This window comes from Lipotes vexillifer, unplaced genomic scaffold, assembly GCF_000442215.2.
Source record: "Lipotes vexillifer unplaced genomic scaffold, Lipotes_vexillifer_v1.1 scaffold808, whole genome shotgun sequence".
Lineage (NCBI taxonomy): Eukaryota > Metazoa > Chordata > Mammalia > Artiodactyla > Lipotidae > Lipotes > Lipotes vexillifer.
In genome coordinates, this window is record NW_006786020.1 from 613,275 (window position 1) to 638,137 (window position 24,863).

The 24,863-nt window shown below is 38.0% G+C and overlaps 1 protein-coding gene across 1 annotated transcript; it reads left to right on the forward strand.

The window, feature by feature from the left end:
* Nucleotides 1-83: 83 nt before the first annotated feature.
* On the forward strand, nucleotides 84-23,514 carry LOC103077543 (selenoprotein T). Its single transcript, XM_082931119.1, is given in 5 exon segments — nucleotides 84-220; nucleotides 18,156-18,266; nucleotides 19,104-19,230; nucleotides 21,030-21,117; nucleotides 23,390-23,514. Coding segments are annotated over 5 exon segments (588 nt in total).
* Nucleotides 23,515-24,863: the final 1,349 nt, after the last annotated feature.

A 24,863-nucleotide genomic window follows, 5' to 3' on the forward strand; every position in this document is an offset into this window, starting at 1 on the left:
GGGAGCAGCTCGCGGCTCCGGCTCTACCTTGGGCCGGCTGCAGTCTGAGTCTGAGGGCGGCTGAAGTGGTTTGCTCGTTTAAGATGAGGTTTCTGCTACTTCTCCTGGTGGCGGCGTCAGCGGTGGTCGGGAGCGATGCCTCGGCCAACCTGGGTGGCGTGCCTGGCAAGAGATTAAAGATGCAGTACGCCACGGGGCCGCTGCTCAAGTTCCAGATTTGGTGAGTATGTGCGCCGGCGCCCCGCCGCCCCGCCGCGCCTTCGCTCGGCGCCTCTCACTACGCGAGGCCGCGGCTTCGCGGCCTAGAGAGCTGAACCTTCCGTGTCCCGGAAGAACGGTGCGAGCAGCCTTCCGCTGCCTACCTTCTCCGGGGCTCTTCCCGGGGCTGGCCAGGCCGCCTCCTTTGCCTCCAGACACAACCGCTCACTTCTTTTTTAGTTCCTATAATGGAGGGAATGGGGAAGGAGGGCACGAGAAGGTTAAATACTGAAAGGCGAAGACGCGGGGACACTTGTCAGTACGGAGGACGGGTCGGCGGCGTCACGTCATGGCCACCCGGCTGCCTGCGGAGGTGGGCGTGAGTCGGCGCAGGGTCGGCGGAGGAGCTCCAGCGTTTGTTTCCCGGTTAACTTCCTCTCGGCTTTCGCGGGGTACGCCAGGCGGCCTCGCTGCCCCGCTAGGCGAAGGTCACCTCGGGTCGTTGAAGGAGACCCGCGAGGGACAGACGCCTTTTTCTCCAGGATCCGCCGGGGTGACTGTTGGGTGAGAGTGTAGGGAGTCTGACAGCTGATAAGCTTGAATGGGGAGGCTGATTCTCCGTTTGCAATTTCTAAAGTGTTTTTGTAAAGGAGCACGTTGCTCTTCTGCCAACCTTTCGCTCCCAGACAGCTGCATCTTCTCCCCCATTCCCCTTACTCCCGTGAGTTCTGCCTTTTAAATCTCTTGGGCATTCAGAGAAATAGAAAAAAAAAAAAACCCCTTTACCCCCAAAACCCGGCATTTTTCGACAGTGTTCTGTAAGTGACTTTGTTGTTACCTAGTTAAGTATTAGAAGCAGAGCAGTAATGCATGTGATAAGGTGAGTGGTGTTGGGGAAGGTTTGAAAGGCTCAGATTAAAAACAAATAAAAACCAAAATTGTAAAGTTGTGGAAATTAGAATCCCGTATCTCAAAGGGTGACGTTTTTTCAGAATAGGATGGTTGGATTAATAACTCTTCAGAGTCCTGATACTTTGGAACATTGGTGTGGTCCATAATGCATTTAAAATCAGCTTTTTCAAACTTCATGTATTAATATGTGTACTAAAGTTTAGATTTTCTACTTATCCAACTAGTTTTTTTGCTTAATCTTTAAAGACTAATCAAATCTTTAATATTAAATCAATTTAAGTGCTGTTTAAAGAGAGTCAGAAAATAAGATGGTAAGTATTTTTGGAGTGAAAACTAAAAACCTTGCAACTTCCTTCTGATTAAAAAAAAGCTCTCTGTAATGTTTACTGTGTGCTTGGCATATATCATATCATCTTTCATATATGATACTGTAAGGGGGAGTTATGGCTTGATTATTCTGACTTTTTTCTCCATATTTATTTTTTTCTATTAGAAAGTGGCAGTCGTCTTACTAACTTATAAATATTGTTAAGGATTAAGTGTGATACTTTTGGATTTAAGTAGTTAAAAAAAAGACTGCATTTTCCAAGTTATGTAATTTTTCTATTTTGTATGTCTTGGTTTCACTTGGGCTTTTCCAAAGTACTCTTCTTTTACAGTTGCTTGTATTGGAATACTTGTCACAATAATTTAACAAATGTACCTTATAAAGTTTTGAAAATGTGTAAACAAATGTAGGGGGAAGGGCATTTAGTCCTTCAAATTAAACTTTTAAAAAAGTCTAAGTACTTGAGTTAAACTTTTGATACTTAATTTTTGTTTCCTTTCCTTTTTTTTCTTTAAGTAGAGAATTACAAAAGTCTGTTAAGTATTTTCTTTTGCAGTCATCCTGAGCATGTTACATACAAAAATCCTTCCCTTTTTTTTTTAATCTGTAGATGGGAAATAACTATTAATATGCCCTATGCCATACCCATTGCAGGTAAATTTAGCTTGTTTGTTACTTTTTCCCCCAGAGATTAATGTGTATATAGGAAAGTGAATATTTGGTTTCTGATTTTGGTAGAGTTTCTTGGGCATTTATTTGCAAGTTTGTTTGGGAAAGGAGAGGAAGCGAAGACAATTGAGGGTAAATATGTGAAAATTCTTTTAATTCCATTTGAAATCAGAGTGCTATAAAATGCAACTTTTCATTAATTACCAATGTTAACAAAGGAGAAAACAATTTTTACCTTCCTTTCTGTTGCTGTTGTCCCTTATTATTCTATGTTTATTATGAGTACTCTTTAACTTTAGCTCAATATATCATCTGTTAATTGTGGCACTTTTGTAATTGCTAATAGAAAAAAATAACACAACACATAAATGGAGTTGAAGGGAGAGAGATCAAGCATGCAAAATACCTTAAAACAAACTTTCCTATTTTGTGTTGATGTATTTTCTCAGTAAATCCTCATTGTGCCAAGGGCTAAAGATACCTTGGTGAACAAGACAAATGTGGCTCCTCTGGAAGCCTACAGAGAAGCACAGACTTACTTTATGTACCTGAGTGTTTGGTTTATTACATCTGTTGATTGAGCAATTGAATTAGATAAGTTTGATGACATTGATTGCATATTTGGGGAAAAAATTTGTACTGCTTATTTGGACGTTTAAGTATTAAACATAAAAAAGGAAGTTCTCTAATCAGAGCTTAAAATAAAGTTCCCTCGTCACATTTTCCTTTCTTGTGATTTTTTTTGTGTAAATGTATTCTGACAGGTACTGTTTGGCATGTTTGTATGCATGCTTTTTTCCTCCCATATGTGTGAATTAACATGTCATCAGATTTACAGCATTTTATCAGTTGTTGGAGTTTAAAGAGATTACTATCTACAGCTCTTTATGGTTAACACTTATTTGAACATTTGACAATTTGACAGTTGATTTACTAAGAATAGTAGGTTAAAGTTATCAAAACATAAGCAGAATACAGCAGAATTTTCCAGTTTTTGTTAATTTAAGAATCCACTGCTATAATTTTAGGACAACCAATTTCTAAATGGAGTTTTAAGAGGTAAATGAAGCAACTACTAGAAGAACAGAGTTTAATTGAAATTTATACCAACTTAGCCTTTGCTTTCATGGTATGGAGGCAAGAAAATAAAGACCTAAGTCTGATTTGGGTGTTGATACTGATCAAGATTAGTAAAATGCTGAATTGAAGAAATCTGAGAAATTGGGAAGAGAGATCATGTGAGTTACTTAGACAACATTTGTATATTTAACAAATATTTGTGCACCGACTGTGTGAAGGTGCTTTGCTTGGTGCTGGGAATTCCGTTCAGTACTCTCATAGATGTTAAAGGCAAGAGTAGAAGGCAGTCGTTAATCCATGGACAACACATAAAATTACAGTTGTGTTAATTGCTGTAGGAAAGTAATATGATATGAAAGAGACCTAGTCACTGGGTCAGGAAAGGTTTCCATGAGAAAATGAACTTTGAACTGAGGCTTGAAGGATAAAATGTATTTAGAGAGCACTGTTGAGCAATGGAAATAGCACGTTCAGTGACCTTACAGTAGGAGAGAACATAATTTCTTTTTTTTTTTTTTGCTATTATATCAATTGTACTTCTTTTTTCTGATTTTTATTTTTTTATACAGCAGGTTCTTATTAGTTATCCATTTTATACATTTTAGTGTATGCATGTCAATCCCAATCTCCCAATTCATCACACCACCACCACCACCACCCGGCCACTTCCCCCGTTGGTGTCCATACGTTTGTTCTCTACATCTGTGTTTCTATTTCTGCCCTGCAAACTGGTTCATCTGTACTATTTTTCTGGGTTCCACATATATGCATTAATATACGATATTTGTTTTTCTCTTTCTGACTGACTTCACTCTGTATGACAGTCTCTAGATCCATCCTTGTCTCTACAAATGACCCAATTTCGTTCCTTTTTATGGCTGAGTAATATTCCATTGTATATATGTACCACATCTTCTTTATCCATTCATCTGTCGATGGGCATTTAGGTTGCTTCCATGACCTGGCTGTTGTAAATAGTGCTGCAGTGAACATTGGGGTGCATGTGTCTTTTTGAATTATAGTTTTCTCTGGGTATATGCCCAGTAGTGGGATTGCTGGGTCATACGGTAATTCTATTTTTAGTTTTTAAGGAACCTCCATACTGTTCTCCATAGTGGCTATATCAATTTACATTCCCACCAACAGTGCAAGAGGGTTCCCTTTTCTCCACACCCTCTCCAGCATTTGTTGTTTGTAAATTTTCTGATGATGCCCATTCTAACTGGTGTGAGGTGATACCGCATTGTAGTTTTGATTTGCATTTCTCTAATAATTAGTGATGTTGAGCAGCTTTTCATGTGCTTCTTGGCCATCTGTATGTCTTCTTTGGAGACATGTCTATTTAGGTCTTCTGCCCATTTTTGGATTGGGTTGTTTGTTTTTTTAATATTGAACTGCATCAGCTGTTTATGTATTTTGGAGATTAATCCTTCGTCTGTTGATTTGTTTGCAAATATTTTCTCCCATTCTGAGGGTTGTCTTTTCGTTTTGTTTGTAGTTTCCTTTGCTTGGCAAAAGCTTTTGTTTCATTAGGTCCCATTTGTTTATTTTTGTTTTTATTTCCACTGCTCTAGGAGGTGGATCAAAAAAGATCTTGCTGAGATTTATGTTGAAGGGTGTTCTTCCTATGTTTTCCTCTAAGAGGTTTATAGTGTCCAGTCTTACATTTAGGTCTGTAATCCATTTTTGTGTGTGGTGTTAGGGAGTGTTCTAACTTCATTCTTTCACATGTAGCTGTCCAGTTTTCCCAGCACCAATAATTGAAGAGATTGTCTTTTCTCCACTGTATATCCTTACCTCCTTTGTCATAGATTAGTTGACCATGTGGGTTTACCTCTGGGCTTTCTATCCTGTTCCATTGATCTATATTTCTGTTTTTGTGCCAGTACCATATTGTGTTGATTACTGTAGCTTTGTAGTATAGTCTGAAGTCAGGGAGCCCGATTCCTCCAGCTCCGTTTTTTTCCCTCATGACTGCTTTGGCTATTCGGGGTCTTTTGTGTCTCCGTACAAATTTTAAGACTTTTTGTTCTAGTTCTGTAAAAAATGCCTGGTAATTTGATAGGGATTGCATTGAATCTGTAGGCTGCTTTGGGTAGTATAGTCATTTTCACAGTATTGATATTCTTCCAATCCAAGAAGAGAACATAATTTCTTGAGGCCAAAGCTGCTGACCTTAAAGACCAAAGAGAAGGTAGCACAGACCCTGGAAGGTCTGGATGGCAATGTTAAGGAAAAACCAGTAAGTATCATTGTGGAAAAGACATTGCAAGGAACACAAAAATAGATGTGGGGAGACCATTTTAGGGGACTCTTGGAGTTGCCCAGGCAAGAGACAGTGGAGCTTGAAATAGAAGGGTGGTGGTAGGAGTAAAGGGACAGGTTTAAGAGATTTTTTTGCAGATAAATTTAGCTGTTCTTGGTGATTACATTATTTGAGGGGCCGGAGAGGTGGCATGCAATGAGAGGTGTCACGGGTGACTCCTGAGTTCTGGAGCGAAGCTGTGCCAAGCGAAGAAGACAATTTTTATGGTTTTTTTTGCAGGGCAGGGGGGACTGAAGGTGATGAATCCTGAATTAAAAAAAAAATTTGTATAGGTTACAATGTTGTGTTAATTTCAAGTGTACAGCAAAGCGATTGTTATAGATATATATATAAATATATATAGTATATATTTTTACTTATAGATATATGTAAGTATATATAGTATATATATATTTTTTCAGATTCGTTTCCATTATAGGTTATTACAAGATGTTAAGTGTAGTTTCCTGTGCTATATAGTAGGTCCCTGTTGTTTACCTGTTTTATATATAGTAGTGTGTATATGTTAATCCTAAACTCTTAATTTATTCCCCCCACCCCTATCCTGTTTGGTAACCATGAGTTTGGTTTGCTTTGTTGCTGAGTTTTTAAAACTAAAAACACAGTAGCCAGGGGGAAATCCTACAAAGATTTTCATCTCCCCAAAATAGTCACAGTAACTGAAACTAAAAACTTAAATAACAGTTATTATATTTCTCCAAACCTACAATATGATAGGTTGTAAGATACACCATTATTCTGTATACCACTCAGAAGGAAAAAACTGGCCATTTAAACTGTGACACACTAATGGTTATAAGATAAATCTTGTTTTTTAAAAAGATGCTAAATAGGAAGAATGTACTACTTGGAAACAGTGAAGTAAAAGAGTAATAAGATAAGTTGATTCAGATAGTAGAGTAGTACAGAGTGCACTAGAGAACAAATAAAATGGTGGCTGCTGCACCTGCCACTATGTTAGATTTTTAAAGTTACATAGAATTTAGTCACCAGTTTTGTTTGTTTGTTTTTTGCGGTAGGCGGCCTCTCACTGTTGTGGCCTCTCCCGCTGCAGAGCACAGGCTCTGGACGCGCAGGCTCAGCAGCCATGGCTCACGGGCCCAGCCGCTCCACGGCACGTGGGATCTTCCCGGACAGGGTATGGACGCAGGCAGACTCTCAACTACTGCACCACCAGGGAAGCCCAGGCCCTTGTTTTTAATGTCCCCTTTTGCATGCCACTTGTTTTCCTGTTTTGTCCAATTTTTAGGAAGATACGAATTTGTTTTTCACAGTAACATTTGAAGACCAGTTGTCTGGTGGGAGAGACAGACATGTAAACAATATAACAGTAAACCATTCTGTTCTGAGTGTTCTAAAAGAAGTCTTAAAAACCCAGAGAGAAGAAGGATTACCTATTCACGGAGAGTTGGAAGGCTTTGCAGAGGAGGAAGTGAAATTTTGCAAGGGTATGGGGAACTCCACCAGGAGATACAGAGAATGAGCTTTACTAGCTGAAAGAAGAACACATGCAAATGAAGCCTGACTCAGCATAGAGGGGGAGGAGGAGACAGGAAATGAGGAGAGCTGGAGTCAGCTAATCAGTTAAAAACACCTAGCACAGTGTACCTGCTACTACCATTTATCAGGTGCTCATTATCGTAACTTATTATTTGCATTGTCTTTAATGTTGTAACAAGACCTGCAGTAAATAAACCTTTGAAAGCTTTACTTATTGACTTTCAGCTTAAAAAAGTGAAAATAGCTCTCTGGCTGTTGATGCCGAAAGCTCAGCTTCTCTGTACACTGGTGTGGAATCGAATCTCGGAGACCAAGTTTTGGGTGAAGTAGAAAAGGACAGCTTTATTGCTTTGCCAGGCAAAGGGGGACACAGCGGGCTCCTGCCTTGAAAAGCTATGTGTCCCAACCCAGGAGGGTTTGAGGAGGAGTCTTACAGCAATAGTTCAAGGGTGGGGTCGCTAACAAGGTTAGGATGTGTGCAGGGTCTCTTGATCTTGATGAGCTTCTCTGGTCCCTTTAATCTTCCCTCAGGTGGTTTCATGGCTCCTCCTCCACCCAAAAAGGCTTCCATGCCCTGGAGCCCCACAGGATCCTTCTCGGTTTCACTGTGAAAATAACATGTTAACTGTAAAAATAATTTTAAAAAAAGTATGTGGAAGAAAGTGAAATATCCTTGTGACTCTTTAATAACATTTTGAAGAACCTCCTTCAAGCCGACTCTTCACACAGAAACATATGCTATATTATATAATTTTATATTAGCGAGTTTATAGTTGTATGCTCTCTTTGAAATTTGCCTTCCCCTCATCACTTATCTTTTCATATCGGCAGATACTGTTCTGTATCAACAGGCATAGTACGCCATAAGATGGGTATTCTTTAATTTATTTAAGCCACTGAATGTTTAATATTTATGTTGGTCCTAATTTTTCATAAAATTACTTTGTTAAGATGACTGTCCTCAGATATCATGTATGCTTGTCCAATTATTTCCATAAACTAGATCCATAGAAGTAAAATATTATGATTATATTAATGCGTATCACATTTAAAATTTTGACATAATTAAACTAGTTAATACTCCTACCAGAAGATCTTAAAGTGGGTTGGGTTTTTTAAATTCTTTAGTTTATTGCACTGTAATTAGAGAATGTGACATTTGCTGTTATGTTTTATTCCGCAGACATACTGAGGACTTAGGCCCAGGAGACAGCCTCTCAACTCTGAGGGACTATTCTGAAGAAGGGAGGAGCCAGAATATATAGGAGTTTAAAAAAAAAAAAAACCTCCAGGTTATCGGAACATCAAAAGATTACTGTTAATTAAAGAAAACCAGACATCTCAAGTTAATGAATTTAGTGCTTTTCTGTGTATGGGAAGATGTAAGAGTCTTTTTCAATCCTAAATCTCCTCAGGGTGCACAGCTGGGGGTGTCTGCAGTGGCTTGATGGTTGCAGCATCCTTTGTTTACTGATAGTTGGTGACATTCTTCATCCACCTACTTATTAGGCTTTCTTTGTGACCTAACATAGATGGGCAATTGTTGTAAATATTCTGTGGTCTCTCAGGGTGTTTTCTATAGGAAAAAAACTGATGTATCTGTGGATTCCATTTATTGATGATACTATTCAGATCGTCTGTAGTTTTTATTATTCATCTTCTAACACTGATTCAGTTTTCCACCCATTAGTTTTCTTCTTCAGGGCCTTAAAATATTTTTTTAAATTCTGCTTTTGGTTTTGAGGTTTCTTACAGTCCTTCCTTATCTCTTTTATCATCCTTTTCTTCTGCTTCTTGCAGAATATTTTTGGGTATTGGTTGGTTCTTGTTTTGAATCTTTTGTTCGATGTTTTTGCTCTTTAAATTTGTGACATTTTTTCCATAGTCCCTCGGGTGTTTTGTTTTGTTTTTTCGTTCCTGTTTCTCAAGCAAGACGAGGGAAACAGCTTTGGATATTATCAGTTGGTGAACTGTATCTTCTCCATTAGACTGTTACAGCTTACTCTCTCTTCTTCATTAGAATGTTGCCAGCATCAGAAAGGTGTAGATTTTTGTCTGTTTTGCTTGCTGCCGTATATCTTTAGAGCCTAAAACAGTACCTGTCATCAGGCAATATTTATTGAAAAAGTGAGTACAATCTCATGGTAGTGCACTGTGTTTGGTTCTGACATAACCTATCTTCTCCCTCCTCACTTCCCTTTAAAAATTCTTAACTGGAGTATAGATCAATGTTTTCTGATACTGTTCCTTTCAGGTGGATTTCTACTTGGTTGACCTGTGCTTCAGTTTGGTAGCTTTTAGGCATAGAATGTGATACATGTAAACCTTAAGTTTTGAACATACTCTTCACTCAGTAACCTTCTCAGCCTGGCCTCCATCTCTGCTGATGGGGCTAAACTTCCAGAATTCATTGTGTTATTGTTAGTCATCTTCCTGCTGCTCTTATTCGCCAACACACCCTTACTGCTTATCCTGTTGGTGGTTTTCTTTCTTAGATCCTTGGATTTTTAATCGAGTTTATTCTAATGTCTGAAGTCAGTCTACAACCAACAGGTAAAGGTATAAGACAAACAGGAAAGCAGTAAAGCAGACAAGAGACATACCTAGTTTTGCCATTGAATTAGCATAGAACACAATATATCTTTTTTATCAGTCTCTCTAACAAATGATAAAAATGCACCGAGCATGAATTTTATGGTGTGTGAATTATATCTCTTTACAAATGTATTGAAAAGAATAAAAGTGTTGTAGGAAGGGGGACCCCTTCTTGAGAGTGGGCTCTTGTCTAACAGTTGGAAATGAATTGTCCGAGGAGACACATGCTGACAAAGCAAGAGACTTTATTTGGAAGGGGCGCCTGGGCGTAGAGCAGGAGGGTAAGGGAATCCAGGAGGACTGCTCTGCCACGTGACTCGCAGTCTCGGGTTTTATGGTGATGGGTTAGTTTCTGGGTTGTCTCTGGCCAATCATTCAGACACAGGGTCCTTCCTGGTGGCGCGTGCAACTGCTCAGCCAAGATGGATTCGAGCGAGGATGATTCTGGGAGGTGGACATGTGGCGTCTCCTCTCTCTCTCTCTTTTTTTTTGCGGTACGTGGGCCTCTCACTGTTGTGGCCTCTCCTGTTGCGGAGCACAGGCTCCGGATGCGCAGGCTCAGCGGCCATGGCTCACGGGCCCAGCCGCTCCGCGGCATGTGGGATCTTCCCAGACTGGGGCACGAACCCGCGTCCGCTGCATCAGCAGGCAGACTCTCCACCACTGAGCCACCAGGGAAACCCCTCCTCTCTCTTTTTGGCCTTTCCTGAATTCTTCCCTTTGGTGGTGGCTTGTTAGTTCGTGTTCCTTACCAGGATCTCCTGTCATAAAATAACTCATGCACATTGTTACTGTCTTTGCCTGGCCAGGGCAGGTGGTTTCAGTCAGTGTTTCCTCTAACAGAAGCATCAAGTTTTGTATGAAATATTTTAAGATGAGACAAAAATTCCTGCAAAATGCAGGTAAGTCACCATTTATTGAATGCTTTTATCAAGTCACTTTTACTGAGTGGCTGCCATACCTTATAAATCTGTTGATGAGAAATGCTTTCCAGAGTAAAGAGATAAAATTCCTTCCCCACAAAGGGCTGAGGAACTTACACAATTTATAAATTCTTTCTTTTTTTTTTTTTTTTTTTTCCCGGTACGAGGATCTCTCACCGTTGTGGCCTGTCCCGTTGCGGAGCACAGGCTCCGGATGCGCAGGCTCAGCAGCCATGGCTCACGGGCCCAGCCGCTCTGCGGCATGTGGGATCTTCCCAGACTGGGACACGAACCCGTGTCCCCTGCATCGGCAGGCGGACTCTCAACCACTGCGCCACCAGGGAAGCCCACAATTTATAAATTCTTTGTGGAATAGTCTGCAGCAAAATATTTCCTGAAGTGTTAAGCCAGAGGTATAGGAAAACTAGAAACTAGTGATCTCAAGAATAAGACACAAAGAAGGAAGAGAATAAAAACAGATCATTAGTTGAATTTTAGGTTTATCAAATCTTTGGAAAAAACTCTAAGGAAGCCTGAAATTTTTTTTTTTTTAATTTTGGCCGTACCACATGGTATGTGGAATCTTAGTTCCCTGACCAGGGATCGAACCGAGCTCGCTGCAGTGGCAACGCAGAGTCTTAACCACTGGAGCGGCAGGGAAGTCCCAGGAAGCCTGGAATCTTAGAAGTCATGTTAGGCATATTTTGTATTCGTATGCGTTTTTACCGTGGTGGCCACTGCCGTGCTCCTAGAGTGAGGCAGCTGGAAGGGAAATCACTTGATTTCATATAATACAGTTCTTAAACCTGATAAGCTCATACCTGTTTAGTGCTGTTTTTCAACTTTTAAAAACGCTAGGGTCTGTGATATAGAGTGAAGTAAGTCAGAAAGAGAAAAACAAGTATCGTATGCTAATGCATTTATATGGAACTTTAAAAAGCGGTACAGATGAACCTGTTTGCAGGGCAGGAATAGAGACAGATGTAGAGAACAAACGTGTGGACAAGGGGGAGGGGGAGAATGAAGTGGGAGATTGGGATTGACATGTATACACTACCATGTGTAAAACATAGCTAGTGCCAACCTGCTGTATAAGCGCAGGGAGCTCAGTCAGCTTGGTGCTCTGTGATGACTTAGAGGGGTAGAATGGCAGGTGGGGTGGGGCGGGAGGGAGGTCCAAGAGGGAGGGGAGATATGTATACATATAGCTGATTCACTTCCTTGTACAGCAGAAACTAATACAACATTGTAAAAAACTACACCGCAATTAAAACAAAACAAAAGGCTGAGCAAGTTCTGATGTACATTTTGATCTTCATTCAAAGGACTTCATTCAAAGTCCTTTTTTTTTTAATTGAAGTGTAGTATAGTTGATTTAGTGTTTCAGGTGTACAGCAAGGTGATTCAGTTAGTTTTTCAGATTCTTTTCCATTATAGGTTATTACAAGATATTGAATATAGTTCCCTGTGCTATATAGTAGGTCCTTGTTTTTTATCTATTTTATATATAGTAGTGGGTATTTGTTAATCCCAAGTTCCTAATTTATCCCTCCCCCCACCCCTGCGGTAACCATAAGTTTGTTTTCTATGTCTGTGGGTCTATTTCTGTTTTGTACATAAGTTCATTTGTATCTTTTTTAGATTCCACATATAAGTGATATATGCTATTTGTCTTTGTCTGGCTTATTCACTTAGTATGATAATCTCTAGGTCCATCCATGTTGCTGCAAATGGAATTATTTCATTCTTTTTTATGGCTGAGTAATATTCCACCATATATATATGTACCACATCTTCTTTATCCATTCATCTGCTGATGAACGTTTACGTTGCTTCCATGCCTTGGCTGTTGTAAATAGTGCTGCTGTGAACATTGTGTGAGCACTCTTGTTTGTAATTTTTTAAAAAAGCATTTATAAGGTTAGTCTGTTCACCCCTGAATATCTTGTTTCTTGTATGGTTTATAGAGCCCCTTATTAAGATTTCATTGCTTAAAACACTTAGAGCAGGTAATGCACCAGACAAATGTCTATTAGTGCTTCTACTAAACAGAGCAAGGAGAAGTAAAGATTACCTCTAAAAACCCATTGTTCATTGCATTGGTCAATGCTGTTGACAATTAGAAAGCATGGTAAAAATACCTTCCTGATTTTCTGCATACACCGTGGGAGAAATATTAGTTGACATTCTTAGAATGCAAGTAGAGAAACCAGTTTTGAACTGCTTTAAACAACACATTTGGAAATCTGTTTAAAACTACTAAAAGAATAGTATAGAATCCAAAGGCAGGAATCATCAGTGCCTGAAGATGGCCTGAAATAGAAAACTGAAAGGTCTGAGAGGACTTCATACACTCTTGCTCTGGCTTTCATCTGTATTCTTCTCAGTAAAATACATTTCGTTTTTCTTTTTCTCTTTGAAGATTGATTTATCTCTCAGTCTTTTTTTTTTTTAACTATTAAAAATATTTATTTATTTATTTATGGCTGTGCTGGGTCTTCATTGCTGCACATGGGCTCTCTCTAGTTGCGGCACGCAGAGGGCTGTTCTTCATTGAGGTTTGTGGGCTTCTCATTGCAGTGGCTTCTCTTGTTGTGGCACACGGGCTGTAGAGCACGTGGGCTCAGTAGTTGTGACTCGTGGGCTCAGTAGTTGTGGTACATGGGCTTAGTTGCTCTGCGGCATGTAGGATCTTCCCGGGCCAGGGATAGAACCTGTGTCCCCTGCATTGGCAGGCGGGTTCTCCACCACTGTGCCACCAGGGAAGCCCTCCTCAGTACTTTTGAAAGATTATCACTCTCCTCTACCTACAGCAGCTCTGATTAAATGTTTACCTGTCTGGAGATAGTTACTTTTTAAAATTCCAGTTCTTCATTTTTGGGGAGAAAACTCAGGCCTTCATGACAGGTTTGCATTTCTGGAACATTAGATATTGGCAAGGGGTTGGGTGTTATTGTATAAACAGGATCCAATCCTATGTGTGGGTGGGAGGATAATTGGAGGGGAAGTTATCGTAAATAAAAGGGGAAGGTGAGTTCAAGAGGTGCGAAAAATAGAAATCACAAGTATTTACTTCATAACAGTAAATATCTGAGATTTTGCTCCATTTTCCTTTAATAAGGAGATAGGAGAGGTTGGGGTTTGTGACAGACTCAAGTTGATATAAGTAGGCATTTGACTACAATTAGGGGCAGATGTTAGTATAGAAAAGGAAAAGTGGGATGGCTGGCACCATGGATTAGGAGACTGAAACTTGATGGACTTAAAAAAGCACAGAATCTATTTGAAATCGCATGGACAAATTGCCTAAATTTCCTTTCTGTTCATTACAGAAAGATGATCTAATTTGTATGCAAGTTCTTTCTTTTAGAAAATTAATCTTAGAAAAGTATTGTGTAAAATATTTTAAATTGAACAACTGCAAAAGTTGACTCCATATAGTAAGATATTTTTGTATTGCAAGAAGGAGATTTGCAAAGTGATTAGGACTTAAATTAAGGTTTCTTTTCACAGTTTAATTTACTTCTTAAGGGCCTTTGGTCCAGGGGCAGAAGAAATAGACAGCAGCTACAACATATTTTTAGCATGTTTACATATTTATTCGTTGAAGGTATACTATGAGTTATATAGTTTTACTCACTGACCCAGAAAGAGTGAAAAGTTGAAAGAACTGGGTGTGGTGGTAGAGGTGGAATGATTACTGGCTCCTTACCATGTGTGCCTTTAATTTAACATCTTGCCCACCTTGATAAACAGTAGGTATGTTTTATTTTGGAAAACATCTGTCAGCAGTAGAGATGGCTATTTCAAAACAATTTGAACATTTGGGGAAAATTATTACATAGGGAAAAAGTTAACTTGTTTTTTCTTCACAAGTCTCAAAGCAAATATAGGGAGGAAAGTTTACTAATGCGTAAGTAAACTTGCCTAAAAATAGGTTGTGTCAGTCTTGTAAACTACTTCACTTTTCAGAAATAAGAAGTTTACAGTTTGTTTTGAGGTATAACATTAGTTTCAGGTGTACAATGTAGTGACTTGATATTTGTATATATTGCAAAACGGTCACCACGATAAGTCCAGTTAACGTCCATCACCATACATAGTTACATTATATTTTATCTTGTGATGAGAACTTTCAAGATCTGCTCTCCTAGCTACTTTCAAATATGAAATACAGTATTATTAATTACAGTCACCATGCTGTACATTATATATCCTCACGACTTTATCATTTTATAACTGGAAATTTGAAGAAAGTTACAAGGTTTAAAGTCCTTTTTATATTTCAAGATAATGGATTGATTCTGTTTGAAATTTGATACAAAGATTTGTGACTTAACTGAAGAGTTGAGACCTAAAGAACCAAGGATAGAGTTAGGCTTCCGAGCATAATAGCCAGAAAACTGGGTGACTAGGAGGACTCTGACCTAAAGTGTGGCCTGCATATAGACATACTTTCCTTTACGAAGGGTTGGAAGTCCCAGAGCAAATATGAGGACTGTTGGGGTCCACAGGCTTAGTTCACCCAGAGGGAGAATCTATATCTTCATCATGGAAGAACCTCAAGAGATATCTGCTATTTCATGGGTACTTGATTGTGGCTTTGTGGACACAGGGAAGGTTAGCTCTTACATCATCTAACTTCTATTGAGGTTTAATGGAAAGGGCCTAGGATCTCAAATCACGAAGTCTGTGTTCTGGTCTCAGCCCTGACTAAAGGCAGGGACCATATGTGAAGTCACTTGATCTCTCTGGGTTTCAATTTTTTTCCCTTCTTCTATAAAAAAAGGAAATTTCAACTCAAGTAAGTCTCCAGCTCTCAAATAATGCATTAAAAGTTACCTACTATCATTTTAGATCATCAACTCCATTGTAAACACTGATGCAAATTTAGGCATTGAAATCAGGTGGCATTTCTTGGTTTCAAGGTAGTTAGCCATATAAGTGCTTTACATTTTTTTGGTAGTATCTTCAAAACAAAAGCAACATTAAAATTTTCTTATATAGAAAGCAGTTGTGAATCTGACAACAGTAATAATAAAATATTGGATAAGGTGAATGTTTAGGAAAGATAAGGTGTCTGGAGATCAAGTTCTTTTAAGTATTTAGTTAATAGAGACTTGTCTCCCTTTGCAAAAATTTCATACTTTTTAGGGACTTAATCTTGTGTGAAATTTTCATTCTAAATGTAAAAGAAGTATTACTTGTAAAGAAAGAGTGGTGAATTTCTCTCTTCTTTTTTTTGAAAAGTGAGTTTTCTTACATTGAGATCTACTTATATTTGTACTGGTTCTCCCTATCAGATACAAACTTGTTGCTGATCCCTTGAGTTGGTTGTGGTGGTGGTCGATATTTTTTTCCTTGATGATTGCGGTATTTTTTCCCTTGATGATCGTATGATTGACAAAGTTGGCATCTCGGGTTTCACCCTACTATCTCTTACTGATTCTGCTCCCTCCTACCAAGTGGTACCTTCATTGCTTTATATTGTGTTTTTAATGATAGACATTGTAACAGGTATGAGATGATAACTCATTGTGGTTTTGATTCGAATTTCCCTATTGATTAGGGATGTTGAGCGCCTTTTCATCTACCCGTTGGCCATTTGTATGTCATCTTTGTGAACATGTCTCTTCAGCTTTCCTTGCCTTTTTTTTTTTTTTGGGTGCACCCAGCTTGCAGGATCTTAGTTCCCCAACCGGGGATTGAACCCAGGCCCCTGCAGTTGAAAGCACTGAGTCCTAAGCACTGTACCGCTAGGGAATTCCCCCCTTTTCCCTTTTTTTTTTTTTTTTTGCGGTACGCGGGCCTCTCACTTTTGTGGCCTCTACCGTTGTGGAGCACAGGCTCTGGACGCGCAGGCTCAGCGGCCATGGCTCACGGACCCAGCCGCTCTGCGGCATGTGGGATCTTCCCGGACAGGGGCATGAACCCGTGTCCCCTGCATCGGCAGGCGGACACTCAACCACTGCGCCACCAGGGAAGCCCCCCCTTTTCCCATTTTTTAAATTAGGTTATTAATTTTTTGGCTATTGAGTTGTATGAGTTTCTTATATGTTTTAGATAGTAACCCCTTATCAGAGGTTATATTTGCAAGTATTTTCTCCCATTGTGCAGGTTGCCCTTCATTTCATTTTGTTGATGGTTTCCTTTGATGTGCAGAAGCTTTTTAGTTTGTCATAGTCCCACTTGTTTATTTTTGCTTTTGATGCCTTTGCTTTTGGTGTCAAGGCCAAAAAAAAATCATTGTCAGGACCAGTGTCAAGGAGCTAACTCCCTATGTTTTCTTCTAGGAGTTTTATGGTTTCAGGTCTTCTGTTCAACTGTTTAAACTGTTTTGGGTTGATTTTTGTGTGTGGTGTAAGATAGTGGTCCAGTTTCATTCTTTGCACGTCCACTTTTCCCAACACCATTTATTAAAGAGACTATGCTTTTCCCATTGTATATTCTTGGCTTCTTTGTTAAAAATTAATTGACCATGTATGTGTGGGTTTATTTCTGGTTTCTGTGTAATTGATCTGTGTTTCTGTCTTTATGCAACTACCATACATACTGTTTTGATTACTGTAGCTTTGTAATATAGTTTGAAATAAGGAAGCATAGTGCCTCCAGCTTTGTTCTTCTTTCTCAAGATTGCTTTGGCTGTTTGGGGTCTTTTCTGGTTTTATACACATTTTAGGTTGTTTGTTCTATTTCTGTGAATAATGTCATTGCAATTTTGATATGGATTGCATTGAATCTGTAAATTGCTTTGGGTAGCATAGACATTTTAAAAATATAAATTCTTCTGATCCACAAACATGAGATATGTTTTCATTTATTTGTGTCTTCAGTTTCTTTCATCAGTGTCTTACTAAAGTTTTCAGTGTACTTTTTTCCCCCCTGTATATTCGTTCTGGTGGCCTATCTCCCTTTTCTTGCTGGGGCAACAAATATCATATATCCATAGCCTAGTTTTTCAGAGATTTTAATGAAGGTGACGGGATGCTGTTGACTTAATTTCTGGAGTAATGACATGGATTACTGTCATATTGCTGAAAAGTATCTTCCCAATCTTTGTTTTCCTTTGCAAAATAGAATCAAATCTTAGAGTCAGAAAGGATCTAAGAATTTTTTTTAAGTTTCTTTTATTGTGATTGAGCAGGCATGTTTGCCTAGGTAGAGTGGGAATAAGAAACAGGCTGTCATGTCTTGTGCCTTGGTATTTTTTTAAGCTTCCTGTGCCCAAATTTTGAAAGTCCCTATTTCAGATAAATAAGAGTTGTTTTCATTTCAGTGTTTATACAGTTGTTGATACCAACAACAACAACAGAAAAAAAGGCAAAATGATTTGAGAGCTCAGAATATGGTGGATTCTCTGAATAGGTATTTGTTCCTCTCCAACAGTAACCCAGATCTATAAAGTTTAATGTTCTAATAGAAGGATTTACTTGAAGGGAAGATAACTTAAATATGTGAAATCTATGAAAAAAGTTCATGTATCCAGCATCAATCATTATTAGTTTGTGACTGTTCTTGAGAAACATTTTTAATCTTGGTAATAATTTTTAGGCTTTGTATAACTACAAAATAAATCTAGTCATATTCTAAACGACTTAATGGAAGCACTTTCATTTTTCTGCAGTGTTTCCTGAGGTTATAGGCGGGTGTTTGAGGAGTACATGCGGGTTATTAGCCAGCGGTACCCGGACATCCGCATTGAAGGAGAGAATTACCTCCCTCAACCAATATATAGGTAAGTAAATTCCTGTAGTTTATAAATGAATTTTTTAAGTGAATTCTATCACATTTGTAAATAAACTTTTGTGAATTGGTTCAATTAACTTTCCTTGGTTATTATAATTTCTTAGTTGGTTATAATTTACAGAGAACAGTTTTATAAATGGCAAGTTTATTTGATCCAAATATGGAAGAATTTTTCTCTAACAAGGAATAGAGGAAGATCACTTCAGAGATGGCAACCCTTCTAAAGATGTGTTTTCTTATGTAATTTTTATTGTGGCCGTAGATCAAGAACTCCTACAATTTTTTTTTTTTTTTTTTTTTTTTTTTTTTTTTTGCGATACGTGGGCCTCTCACTGTTGTGGCCTCTCCCGTTGCGCAGCACAGGCTCCGGACACGCAGGCTGAACGGCCATGGCTCACGGGCCCAGCCGCTCTGCGGCATGTGGGATCTTCCCAGACCAGGGTACGAACCCGTGTCCCCTGCATCGGCAGGCAGATCTCAACCACTGCGCCACCAGGGAAGCCCAAGAACTCATACATTTTTATAGAAAGTCAGTGGTACAAAATTCTGTACTGTTAAAATAGTATTTACTATTTTAAATAGTGTTTTAAAATAGTATTTGCTCTATAGTTTTATATATTAATTTTTGATTGATTCAGAAGATGTTAAACATTTTTGTTTTAAACCTGCACAATAAAATTTAGTTACTGGTTTTTTCCTGGTATAATTGGCAATTTTTAGATTTGGTGTGTAGAAAATGTCTATACACATAGACTTGAGTTAAAGAAATTTTGAAGTAGATGAGAAATTGCAGCTTCTGATGAATTTCCTTCTTTTCTTTTAATAGACACATAGCATCTTTCCTGTCAGTCTTCAAGCTAGTGTTAATAGGCTTAATAATTGTTGGCAAGGATCCTTTTGCTTTCTTTGGCATGCAAGCGCCTAGCATCTGGCAGTGGGGCCAAGAAAACAAGGTATGTAATGTAATAGCTTTGGTAGCTGTAGGTTCTTAGTTGTCAGTGAGATTTGTTAATGGATTCTTCTTCTTTCTTTCTTTTTTTTTTTTTTAAGTACTTTTTGCTATTTCAACTTAAACCACTTTTTATTTCTGGGCAAAGCACTTAACCTCCTTTAGCCTTAGTCTCCATATTTATACATTAAGAATGATTAGGTCTTACCTTTTTATTATTTGAAGGACAGAGAGGTGTTACTTTAGTAGAACCTGGGCACAAAATAATTTAATACCTAATTTTGATTATATAAGTTGGGCCAAATCATACAGCAAAACATAATATATACATAATGTAGGCCTTTTATACCAACTAATATGGGTATTAATAGGTTTATTCGTGTTAAAAATGGGATTTCTACCAATTTATTCTTATCAAAATTCTGTTTTTATTATTTGTTCTTTGACTTTTCTGTTCATGGGTAACCTAAAGCAGATTACCTGAAACAATCAATATAAATATACATAAGAATCTTGTGCTGTTTATTTTATTCTTTGGTAGGGTCTTGCTGCATCATATACTCTTTCCAGATCTCTCATCTGTTTTACTTAAAACCATCTTTTCTGGAGGGTCTACCTTTCTGCTGTGAGAAATGGGAATAATTTCTCTTGAATGAGACTGCTTAGGTTTCCTTCTAATAAGTATTCTCTTTTGGAGTCCTCTGTCTGGTCTTATCCTTTAGTTCTAGGCTGAGACTACCTTTAGCCAACTCCTAACATAGCTCTACTTCTTTTTCTTAGGGAGTCACTTATTTCCAGTCACAGGCAAGGCTTCTTAACATGAACATCCTCAGGTGCTACCTCTAATTCAGATGTATCTCTACTCTGTTATTAACAAAATATTGATTTACATAGGATTAAGAATTAGAAATTAAGTACTTACTGATAATGTTTTGTGCTATATTTGTTGATTCTAAATTGTCTTTAGTGCATTTTACTTCTTTAGACTTATAACATTGTCAATCTCCTGTGGAAGAGGATGCTTGAAGGCTGTAGCTTTCGTGACACTTAACTTGTGTATTGTTCTCATGAAAGTAGACTTTGTGCCCAAATGCTAGGATAACTTCTGTGAAATCAAAGCCTACCTAGCTCAGGTGGGGTTAGGGGAAATCTCCTTCTCGTCTGCTATAGGCATTTTGATTAATTTTTCTGAAACAGCTGGCTGTGAATTGACATCCTCACTACATCCTGCTTTTAGGTGATTTTGTTAAATTGAAACTTTTCTGTTCAACAGGAGCCTCTGATCTTTTGGGACAGTATAGATTTGCCTTCAAAAGGTGAATGAATGTAACTTAATATGCTAGTGCTTTCTAACCTACTTTTTTTTAGTTTGACTTAAAATGATTTGTTTGGAACACGGACAGGTTGTGTTGAATACATGGAGTTGCTGATTATTGCATCACTAGTCTCTTGTGAGTTCATACATTATATTATAAAAATTCTAAAATGAACCCTTCTTATGCTGGTATTCTTTTGTTTAACTTATTAAGGCTATTATGAGATTTCTAGAAATTTTATCTTTACATTAGGAGTAACATGTAATTTCTTCCGAATGTATAGAGCTGTGAATTAATGTTGCAATTTTCTGTGTACACTATCTGAATATATGGAGTAGCAGTAATAATTTGTATAGAACCTTAAAGTAGATTTAAAAACAGCAATTACCAAATAAAAATGAGACTATTTAAAAGCTTACTTAATTTGTGATGTTGTTTTGATTTGAAAATGACTTTACCTATTGTACTTAATTGTATTTTCTTTTAGGTCTATGCATGTATGATGGTCTTTTTCTTGAGCAACATGATTGAGAACCAGTGTATGTCAACAGGTGCATTTGAGATAACTTTGAATGGTAGGTCCTGAATAGTTTGCATTCTGTGATAAATGTTAAATGACTTATAAGCATCAGGCTTTTCCATTTTTCATAATATGCTAAATTATCTCTTTACGTGGTCCTCACCTACTCCCATGGCTTTAGAATAACATCTATATGATGACCCTTAAATGTATAGCTCTGGAGAGCTCTAGACCTCTCTTCTAGGTGTTATAGCCAGGAATCCTGAACATTACCTACTCCCAAACTGTTGATAACCTCAACTTCCTGCAATTCTTTTATATTCCAGTTTGCTCCTTCCCTGACATTTCTCACTTATTTAAGGGCACCATTATCATTCTACCCAGTTGCCCATGTCAGAAACCTAGGATAATATCCTAGGTTTTTCCCTTACTCTCCATATCTAATGGATTACCAATTTTTCTCAGTTCTTTTTTTTTTTGCGGTACACGGGCCTCTCACTGTTGTGGCCTCTCCCGTTGCGGAGCACAGGCTCCGGACGCGCAGGCTCAGCGGCCATGGCTCACGGGCCCAGCCGCTCCGCGGCACGTGGGATCTTCCCGGACTGGGGCACGAACCCGTGTCCCCTGCATCGGCAGGCGGACTCTCAACCACTGCGCCACCAGGGAAGCCCCTCAATTCTACTTTTTACAGTTTTCAAAAATGTTCTATTTATCTTCATTGCTAACCACCCTAATCCAAGCCACAATTATCTTGCTATCCTCTAACATATTCTCTAAACCAGAGGTTGGCAAATATGGCCTATGAGCTAACAGTGGCTTTACAATTTTAAAATTTCTTTATATTAAAATTTTTTTTATTCAAGTATAGTTTATTTATAATATCATGTAGGTTTCAGGTATTCAGCACAGTGATTCAGATTCTTTTCAGGTTCTTTTCCCTTATAGGTTACTACATAATATTGAGTATAGTTCCCTGTGCTGTATATAGTAGGTCCTTGTTGGTTATTTATTTTATAGAAAGCAGTATGTATATGTTAATCCCAGCCTCCTAATTTATTCTTCTTCCCACTCCCCTTTCCCCTTTGGTAACCATAAGTTTGTTTTCTGTGTCTGTGAGTCTCTTTCTGTTTTGGAAATAAGTTCATTTGTGTCTTTATTTTTTAAGATTCCACGTATAAGCGATATCATATGATATTTGTCTTTCTCTGTCTGTCTTACTTCACTTAGTACGATAATCTCTAGGTACATCCATCTTGCTTGGTGGCTCTTACTTTTTTTTTTTGGCCAAGCCACGCAGCTTTCTTGATCTTAGTTCCCCGACCAGGGATTGAACCTGGGCTCCAGCAGTGAAAGCACCAAGTCCTAACCACTGGACCGCCAGGGAATTTCCTCTTATATTTTTTAATGGCTAAAGAAATCAAAAATACTTTGTGATGTGGAAATGTGACATTCAGACTTCAGTATTCATACCTAGAGTTTCATCACTGAAAGATTTGTGGAAATATATCTCCCTGGTTTTATAAGTACCTATATGGTATCCTTGATTTTGCCTCTTGGTATGTAAAGCCTGAAATATATACGATCTGGCTTCTTACAGAAAAATTTGCTGACACCTGCTCCAACACTTGAGTCATTTAAAAGAAAATTTTTTTAATGCACATTTCATCTTCTTGCTTCACTCCCTCAAATTTATCAAATGGTTTTATTTTGTTCTCAAGATAAAGACCAGAACATTTAACATGGACAAAAGGCCCTGAATGATGTAGCCTGGGCATGGGCAAACCATAGCCTTGTGGACCATGTCCTCTGCTACCTGCTTGGTGAATAAAGTTTTATTGGAACACAGCCATGCCCATTCATTTATCTGCTTTCAGGCTACAATGAATGTTAAGTAGCTGGGACAGACTATACATCTTCTTGAGCTGAAAATGCTTACTTTATAGTTTCTTGATCCTTGATCTAATCCCTGCCAGCCTTTCCAGCCTCCCTTGTACCACTCTTCTATATTTCAGCTTTCACGTTTAATAATATCTCCCAATTTTAATAATCTCGCTCTTTTAATGATAGTAAGTACAAAGGCTCCTTCCCAGCCTCTCATATGTCCCTCTCATAGCATCTTCTAGTTTTGATTTTTAGTATACAAATGTGATTTTGTAGCTATTTATATAGTTCTTTTTATATTTCCCCTACTAGAATGTAAACTCCATGAAAGCAAGAAGCTGAATTTTATCTCCAGCTGTGTGCATAGACAATACATGTTTATAGAATGAATGTCTATTATAGAATCATCTTTAATGTGGAAGGGGTGGTACCATTTATTTTTATAGATGTACCTGTGTGGTCCAAGCTGGAATCTGGTCACCTTCCATCCATGCAACAGCTTGTTCAAATTCTTGACAATGAAATGAAGCTCAATGTGCATATGGATTCAATCCCACACCATCGATCATAGCCCCACCTATCAGCACTGAAAACTCTTCTGTAAGTAGTTTAAAAATACAGTAACTATGTATAGGTATCAGTTAATTGTCATGAATCAGCAAGATATTTCATATATTAGCATAATAGATATAGATATATATAATAATAGATATTGCATACATTGTCAATTGAGTTTCCAACTTAAGATTTAACAGATGGTTGTCTTCTTCATTAAAATTTATAAATGACCAAGAGTGTTTGGATCTGCTAAAATAAAGTAAGGTTGTACTATTAATTTTATGTTTAAGGCTTAATAATTGAGCCTGTAACATCATTTTTTTGACTTGTGAACTTCTAATGGCCCGAATTCATATACTGTACATATATTGTACATATTATATACCCTCCCCTTACCTTCAAATAACTAGTTCCTAAAACTATGCAAATTCTTTTCACATGCTCAAGATAGAAAATTTATAAGCAAATGTGGGTGAACATAGAGAGGTGAAAGTTAGTTAATTTTGTTTAACAGAGATGTTCTCAGTTCTTTTCTGATCAATGAGTGGATTTTACAAGAGTGAATTTTGAAACAAAATATTTTTTCTGTGTGTCTTTCAGACATTAAGGGATTTTTGCAAGAGCAGCGTGACTGACATTATGAAGGCCTGTACTGAAGACAGCAAGCTGTTAGTACAGACCAGATGCTTTCTTGGCAGGCTCGTTGTACCTCTTGGAAAACCTCAATGCAAGGCAGTTTTTCAGTGCTGGCACATTTTGGAATTCTGCACATTCGTGGAGTGCAATAATACTGTATAGTTTTTTTTTTCTTCCCCAAGTCCACTCGGTTAATAGTTTTTTTAAAATATGCAGACATTACTACTTGCACTTCTTTTTTCTCGGTCATATATGAAAAAGTAGAAAATTGAGTTGCAATTTGATTTTTTTTTCAAAGATGTCTGTTAAGTCTGTTGTGATTTTATATGAATTTTCCTTTTTTATAGTTTAAAATTGATCCTTTTGGGACTAGAGCTGTAGTTCCCAAATAATTTATAAGAGTTTAGCAGACATCTCTAATTTGGTCATGTCCAATTTATATAGTTTTCAAAATACTGCAGATTGTGAACAGCACATTATATAAGATTTTTTGGGGAAATCCTATATCCAGAGTACTCTACCAATTTGTGTATGTGTGTGTGTGCGTGTGTGATTACCAGAGAACTACTAAAAGACCAACCACTTTTTAAATCCTGTTAATGTAGTTCAAGTGTCCTGCCTTGACCAATTTAATGAGTTGATTAACTGGGCCTTTATACTTAACTCAATAAAAAACTAAGCAGATGTAAGTTAAATAAAAAGTTTGAGTTTATTGCCCAGCGTACC